General features: G+C 45.0%; 1 protein-coding gene across 1 annotated transcript; it reads right to left on the bottom strand.

Annotated features, from left to right (window-relative positions):
- Positions 1-2436: 2436 nt before the first annotated feature.
- On the bottom strand, positions 2437-7799 carry fstl3 (follistatin-like 3 (secreted glycoprotein)). Its single transcript, XM_068725965.1, has 5 exons — positions 6699-7799; positions 6136-6321; positions 4281-4496; positions 3932-4159; positions 2437-3807 (listed from the first exon to the last, which is right to left on the bottom strand). The coding sequence occupies exons 1-5, from the start codon at positions 6766-6768 to the stop codon at positions 3755-3757; spliced, it is 753 nt and encodes a 250-aa protein (XP_068582066.1). The 5' UTR covers positions 6769-7799; the 3' UTR covers positions 2437-3754.
- Positions 7800-8397: the final 598 nt, after the last annotated feature.

Below are 8397 nucleotides of genomic sequence, written 5' to 3'. Positions count from 1 at the left end.
ATGAACTAATGATTAATGAGTCATATTAGCCTCGTAATAACAGATAGAGGGTGAAAAAATGACGTATTTCTTCATGTTCACCTTATATTAAATGTTGTTAAATGAGCGTTATTCTACAATGACAGTTTGGCTGATTTAATAGTCCGATTTTTTTATGAAATTGTAAAAAAAAAAAAGTAAAGAGCATTTCCGAGAAATCCATAGAGCGTCATCTGTAGCAGCATAAGACGGGAGTGTGGGCTGTAGTGTCAGTGTAATGATCAGTTGTCAAAAGTTAAATTCCATGCACATGTGGAAAATTGAAAGACTTTGCCGTGTAACAGAGCGAGTCTGGGAAATCATGTTTGAGGCAGACTTATTCTGATGGAGTGATGGATCTGATATCTATTAGTTTCAGCTGTGGGACTGAGCTGTTTACAATCCAGTGGCGCGATCCAGAGAGTGGGTGGTCCTGGTCCCATCACAACATCGTTTCAGATCTGAATGTTGGCTGTTAACTTACTGGAAGTAGTACGGCAAAACTTGGCGGAAATGATACCATGTGGACGTCGTTGAGGGAGAAGCTCGACATATCAGAGGAGGATGATTACGCATCCCTGAAATGTCCGCGTGGGCGTCACGCCGTGTGTTTTGCAGGGATATAAACAACTCAGCCAAAGGTTGCGTGATGTAATGTGTGTGACCGATCCCATGGTCACAGCAGGTGAGATGCACCCATAATCACACACTCAAATACAGACGAACACACGAACACACACATACACACACACACACACACACACACACACGAGGAGCTGTGCTCCGTGCGGTGGTGAGGCCGACCCCTCGTTCGGCCGCACCACAAAACCATAACACGTAGTGAAAAGAATGAAATACGGAGTAAAGTGGGCAGAGAATCCCTGTGGTCTCATGTTAAGTGTAATCAGGATAGCTCTGAAGTGGCTCACAGGTTTACTCTAGGTGATTACGTCATCACCACCGCTGGTGTGACACAGACGCATCACATCCGACACCAGTCAGAGGGCCGTGTGGTAATGAGACACAGGTGTGTATTACACAGTCATTATGACAACAGCAACTGGGATTGGCCTTGCATCCGACTAGATGTTTGTGTCCAGATATCAAAAGTGCTGTCTCGACTTTATTTTTCAGTCGTGTGTTTTCCCGTATAAGAGACCACAGACCAGTTTAAACAAAGTGTGGCAGCTTTATTTTAGTGGGTGTTCACTGCAAATTCCTGCGGGGTCGCCACGTTTTTTTTTTTTAAAAACTTGTGGCGAGAAACACGGGTTTGGTGAGTTGATCGTGTGGGTGACAGAAGAATTTACAGACGGCTCGCAGTCATATAGGTATGGGGATAATGGGCCTATATGGTCCACATCCGCCTTACATTATGAGGTGTAGATTAGGCAGTTAAAAAGCTTAGATCCGGGAACAGTTCGAATGTGTTCATCCCAAAGATGAGAGACCAAACCGGCAGGAGAGGCCTCATTGGACAGAAGTCGTCCTTTGCCAGCGGGCCGCACTGAGGTCATGTCTGCAAAGCCTGATGACTAAATCTGATTTATGCTCGCTGAATATGTTTTTTGTGGATCTTTTGAGTCAATCAATCATCATATGTGATTTTAACACACGACGTGCAGAAAACATTCAAAAATAAGTTTCTGGAAAAAGTGTGTGTTTTATCCACGGGCACAGCAACAGCCCCTCGGTGGCATTTGTTATTTGCCCTTTTCAAACTAACAAAACATCTAATTCCATTCCCAGTGTAATAAAAGGGTACTTGGACGGGAATATAAACATCTCCCTAAAGTCGAACCAGATGCTGCTGCACGGCGGAGCGCAGGATTCAGTGGAAGGAGAGAGAAAGACAGAAAAACAAGGGAGGTGCTCCATACAGGGACGTGAGTCAGTACCCAGGCCTCGGCACTCCGAGACATTCACTCTTCGCCCTCCATCCCCCGTGACCCACCCGCCTAACCCGAAGCAGGAGGACATCCCCGAGGAGACAGGGGAGGAAAGCTGCCCAGCCTGGATTTGATTCCCCCAGATTCTCACACGAGGCCTCTTGTCGGAGAGAGGCGACTCAGCCAACGCACGCACAAGAGAGGAGGTCTAACCAACTGCACGCATGAACTGGGCGCCTGACCCACCACCCAAAACTTCAGCATGAGAGGAAAGCTGTCCAGTTCCCTTTAGGGTGCAAGTATGATCTCATTCGGCTGAAACCGGCTTGATTGATTAAGACTGCGACACAGTTTGGAAAAAAAAAATCGGAATTTTGTCAAATGTACGTCAGACACAGATTCTCAGTTGTAGAATACTCATTGTAAGGTTGTTATAACACAACACAGACGACATGTTGAGGGGAAACAGGTTGCAAAGCAACGAGCGTGTTTCTGTTTTTAAAAAAAAGTCAAAAAGAAAGAGGACACGTTGTGACAATTATTAAACTTTATGTTGTTTTTGAAATGGCAGTACAAAAATACAAAAATATGTTGATGCATTTCTCATTCAAATTTCACAGTAGGTACACAGGTAGGTGCACATGAGACTGTTATTTACAGGAGAGTCATTGAGATGTTCCATAATGAGAGTATTGTATTCAGACATCATGCTTTGAGTCTTAATTGGATCATTTGGCCATTTGTGTCGACCGGCAGGCGAGCAGATTGACTCGTCTCTTGCAGTAGAATCAGGTATGTTCAATTGGCCTTAATTGCAGTCCATTCTCAGACAAATTTAATTCCCCTTTCAGTCAGACGATGCTGATTGCATCTGTCTGTCCAGCGAGTTCTTAGAAAGATTCAAATCAAATAAAAAGCTGCGGAAAAACAGCAACGGAATGAAAAAAACAAGACCGAAAAAAACAACACATTTGCAAAACCAAAGCCACGCTCTCCACAGAAAAGGTCATCTGAGACTCCTACAAACACAACCAGACAGTTCATTTTAGTCATCAGCAAGTGGCAGAGAGAGATCAGCATCCAGAGTAAACATGTAAGGGGGGGGGGATGGAGGGAGGGAGACTATAAAGGTTTGTTTAGGCTGAGCCCATCCTCACCTACAGACAAAAGCCTAAGTACATACAGCACAGCTGTCGCTGTCCCGTTCTTGTTGGCGGTGACCTGAAAACCACGTTGGCAGAATACAAAGTGGTATCAACTTTCCAAACACACAAGCTATGCTTTCCATCAGCGTGTGTGTGTGTGGGGGGGGGGGGGGATGTTTGTTTGTGGAGAATGTGAAAAATGCAAAACAGCTGTAAAATGCCAATGGCCGCTATTGTATGTACACAATAAACAAAAAAAACCCCACAATAAATACATTTTATGCATCAGCTTTCCCGAGGATATATGGATTTGTTACTAGGGTAAAAACATAAATAGAGTTTGATACCTTCTCCAATAAATAGCAGTGGTATTCTATTTACAATATGCACACATCTCCCGAAGAGCCAATGAGATATTTCTGTCTGGAGACGCACACGTGTTCATCTGCCTCTATTTCCCAAACTAACGCTAAGATTAACGCAAATTTGCACGCTGGGGTTTTGTAGCTCTTTTTGAGGCACTTACACTATTGTATGTCTTCCAGCAGATGTCTTCCAAACAGTTTTGTCATTCTGTGTACAAAGGGGGGGAGGGGGAGTGATCGTCAAAATAAAAAGAAGAGGTCATCATGGGAAGCTAGTGGTGTGACACTTGGGAATGTTTGTGGATCTGACTCATCAGATGCGTCAGGAGTTCTCCACCTAGACTGAGTTTTCCTCGCTGCCTTCGAAAGCTTGAGGTTTCCGAGGGGGATCTGCGAACAAAGAGAGGGTCAGGATGTGCTTGCATGAAAAGCGGAAAAGAATCCTCATTGTTACAGACAAGTGAGAGGAAAAAAAGAGAAAAGGTGACGAGGCGGGGTTTTTTTGCGGCCTTACTGTTGCAGTGGCCGAAGTGGCGGACTCCTATGGAGCGGCCGAGGAAGCAGGTGGCCCGGCGGAGGTGGCAGGCGCTCGGGTAGGTGATGTTGTCGTTGCCGCAGATCTGCTGCTCGGACGGCATGGGGATTGGGCACGGAGTTGTGCGGCACATGACGCAGTGAGCACTGTTGGTCTGGTCGGTCACGCAGGTGTGCGTGCCCGGACACACCACGTTGGAGCAGGACTCTGTTTCGACGGGAAGAAGAAGAAGAAGAAGAAGAAGAAGAAAAAGTGTGCTTTCAGTATTTTTGTGCGGAACTTTGCTTTTATCTTGGAAACAGCATCAACTAGATGAACTTGAGCTTACTTTTGCAGTCTCCTTGGTACATGACCTCCAGGTCCGGGTGCCCCATGCAGCGGGCCATCAGCAGAGCGCACTCATCCTTGTATGACCTCCCGTCGCTGCCGCACACAGCGTGCTTCCAGGTAATGTGAGAGCAGTCCGGAGAGCACACACACTGGGGCCTCCCCGTCTTCATTTTGCAAACCTTCCCCGGGCTGCATTTCACTCCCTCGCAAGTCTCTGCGAAAGCACAGCGAGTGTCAGTGCAATGTTACTGTATTAACAAGTCTGCAGACATCAGGTGATCCGCAGGCATTTTCAAACAAAAACAAGCCCCTGAGATCTGGGGTTTTCCCCCAGACCATAACACAATTTCCACCTTGCACAATATTTACAATAATCACATCTCTTTATTGACCGTCACACACACCGGGGTGGCTCGCCTGGTGGAATGCGAGCCTGGCGTGTTTTCATAACAGATCTATGTGTACGGCTGCACACAGACTGGGCTAAGCTCCCCGCGGAGGGGACGGAGGGGACGGAGGGGACGGAGGGGCTCGGAGGTAGACGGAGTTCAAATAGCTGTCAGAGACGTTTACGGGCTGAGAGATGAGGAAGCCTCGGGCTCCGCTGACACCCCATAATGTCAGAGCACAGGGGGAACTGTAATCCTACACAGTGCAGAGGCAACATTAGACAATGCCCACTGGTTTCTTCCCAGGACCTGTAGAGGTGATGTCTGATCTGCTCTGAGTCCTGAGAAACTTATTTCCTGTCTCTACCAGCACTTCAATATCCTGTTTTATCACAGAGTTGTGTAACTTTTGGTTGATTTGATTTCTATCTTTTATATTCTGTCTCTTGCTACATATTCTCTCTCCTATCTCCTCTGCGTCGCCTAATAACTTTTTATCATCTGTAAACAAACCATTGACAAGCCACCGGTCAAACTTTCATTTTAATACCCACGTTTTCCTCCCACAGAATTCCTATTAAAGAAATTATGAGTCCCAGACATCTGAGCACGTGGCAGGCATTTATTCCAGCCCGGAGGAATGCATTTCTTTATTTCGCTCATGGAAGCAAACAGTGCTAACATTTTTTTTTTTTTTTAACTAGCTTTAGAAAAAGTGAACTCATAACGGAAGAAGGGAAGAAGGAGGAGGAGGAGAGGTGGTGATTCGATCAATTACATTCATTTTCCATGTGAAAGTTGTTTACATTTTTGTGAGTCTTTTCTTCTCAAAGCTTCAGGCTACCTTTGATAAATAAAAGCCACATCTCCGCGTCTCTAAGCTGTGTGACGAGGCCATGAAAACCTGGGATCTGGGGTCCATCGGGCTCTTCAAAGAAAAGCCAGAAGCCAGCTTTTTACTGGACCTTATCAGCATGGAGATATCCACATTTACTTTGGCCTATATGAGCACCACATTGCAAGTGCTGAGCAGGATTTATCTGCAAGTGAACCTGAATGAACCTGGCAGAGATTCCAGGAGGGGAAGCTTCTCGGGACAGCCGTGTGGAGTTAAGTGGAACGATCCACGTCTGCATTTTCACCGGGGGGGACTCACTGTGTGAATGTTGATTCACAAATGCTGTGGTTTTTGAATAAACTTTCACTGGAGTTATTTAGTGTAACGGAGGAGCCAACTTCTGTTTTACGCCTGCAAGAAGAACTCCCAGTACTTACCTTGAAACCACACCGCTGACGGTAGCGTAGAGCCCTAATGTTTACTCACAATGTGACTGTAAAGAATTTAAATGTGGCTTTAAAACAGTTTATTACAGCATTTACCTTTTCGGGTCACAGCGACGATAAACCAAAGCAATATTCAGCAGATTCGACTAATTGCTTTTTCTAAAAGTTCTGTTTGTTTACCTTTGCAGGGTTTACAGGAGACGATTCCCAGGAAGCCCAGCAGGCTGACCTCATTCATGGGCAGGCTGCTGTTGGACCACGCTGTGTCCAGGCGGCCGCCGGCACAGCACTCCTCCCGGGTCACCCCTCTCATCAGCACCATGTCGCACCTTTGGTCCTGACTCTGCTGCAGCCAGCACATCCCAGCTGGAGATAAAAACAAGTTGATTTACTCTTAACACACGTAAACTCTTGTCCAAAACACATCAAAAAGTGGATGGTATCATTCAGAGGTACTTTCAAATGGACTTCTTCTAGTCCAGTAAATGAGCTAATATATAGCCTTTGATATTGATTGTGTATATATTCCTTAATAAGTATATATATATATATATATATATATATATATATATATATATACAAAGATTACATAACATCTCTACTGTAGAAGGAAATAAAAGCACATAAATATGCGTTCTGGTAAAAATAAAAGTACTTCATCATTATGATAACTGCAAGAGGATTCATGATTTTAAAAGCACTGTGGCACTACTTCAAAATATAAAAATAAAAAGTCCACTCACCGCTGGCAGGATTCTTCCCAATCTGATACAAAGTGAGAATCACCCCAAAAGCAGGAATGAAAAAGATCATTGTGAACTCTAGTTGGTACAAAACCTTCTTCTTTTTTTTTCTCTCTTCCTCTGAAAGCTCGTCTCTGCAAATATCAGCAAGGAGCAGTGATGTGTCTCCGGCAAACCGAGCGGGTCACTCTAACTCAACTCTGGAAGTAGCTCTCCCCTCTTATGTGAATGAATGTGTTGTGGATAAGTGATGTCGTTCCCCCCTCTGTATAAATATTTAGCCCAGATGGAATTATGCTGCTGGGATGGGCGATCCTCTCAGCCAGTAATAAGCCAGGGCAGGACACAGTTGGACTCTGACTCAATTTCCAGAGTCGGGAAATGATCCATGCCCTCCAGCGCCAGACGCTGGGCACTTACATGACCTCACTAAACATTTTCACACCATATTAGACTCATTAAGGGCTAATTAAGTCCTAGAAAAGTGAGTGGAAGTGGAATTTAGATTAGCTTTTTCAGTATTCAACTTTTTTTTCTTCTTCATACATTATTGAATAGATTGATTGAATTAGCTGCTCAGGTATCTGGGAAAATACTTTATTGCCTAACAACCTCTAACTGTGCCCTTAGTCCGGTGGATGTTTTGCTCTGTATTGCCTCATGCCTCTCTTTAATGTGGTATTCATTCTCCTCATAAATCATATTCTGTTTGAGCGTGGTAGTTTTCTGTCTATAAAGCTGCTCTGTGTCGGTTTTGGAGGGAGATGTGGCCGTTAGGAGCGACGTTCTTATTTCTCGTCTCATTATTGTGCTCCCCACAATAATCCCTTAAAGCGAAGTGATCCAGCATTGACCCCAAATTTGTTGCTTCTTTGTCGTGAAAATACAGAGGAAAGGAAGCGCCGCCGGCGCAAAGTGGTTACTAACTTCTGGCCTTATTGTGCTAAATCGAATTAATATCAAGAGGCAAAGAAATATCCGCAGTGACAGTCCTTGGATAGATAAAGTCGTCCGCCTCTCCAACATTGCCGTGTGTCATTTAGTTGACTGCCTGGGTTTGTCAATGCTGATATTTCACTCTACAGCTGCGGTTAGAGCGGTACTGAGAGATGAGGGGGGGGGGGGGGGGGGCTGTGGGGCTGAAGGTGGTCTGCCCTTGAGCAACATATCAAGCTCAATGAACACAACAACGTTGGAGCTTATCAAGAACATTCATGTCCCCTCATTTTTAGTCGATGATCACACACAGACAAGCACAGACTGGGACTGAAAACATATTGTGGAATATTGTGGATATGTATACAGTATCTGTGGACTAGACACCATTAAGTCTTTTAAAAAAAAAAAAAACCACTCAGGTAACTAGAGGCCAATCTGCATTAGCATCATGTTTGATAAGAACATCTGCTCCTCTCCTCTCTCTTCCTGCACTCGTTCACCTCCCGACACTGAGAGGTACATGCTGTAATGCCAAAGTAATGAGAGTCTGCCCATCTGTCTGTCACCAGTTTTTTTTTAGTTTTTTTTTTTTTATGTTCCCGTTTGATCGTTGCAGGAGAAGAAATGAAGGTAGCATATGTTGTAGTATCTGAGTCTTTGTGAATGATGTTGCCTTCTTCAGCGGAGATCCCCAGGGCACCGAAGGAATGCCGCCTGACCTAAGAGGGGACGGCTGTGGGTGGCCTTGCCTCTTCCCCGG

Source organism: Cebidichthys violaceus, unplaced genomic scaffold, assembly GCF_023349555.1.
Source record: "Cebidichthys violaceus isolate CVI_PGR_0920_01 unplaced genomic scaffold, fCebVio1.0.p SCAF_37, whole genome shotgun sequence".
In the NCBI taxonomy this organism is placed as follows: Eukaryota; Metazoa; Chordata; class Actinopteri; order Perciformes; family Stichaeidae; genus Cebidichthys; species Cebidichthys violaceus.
This window is presented reverse-complemented; position numbering and strand designations above follow the sequence as displayed.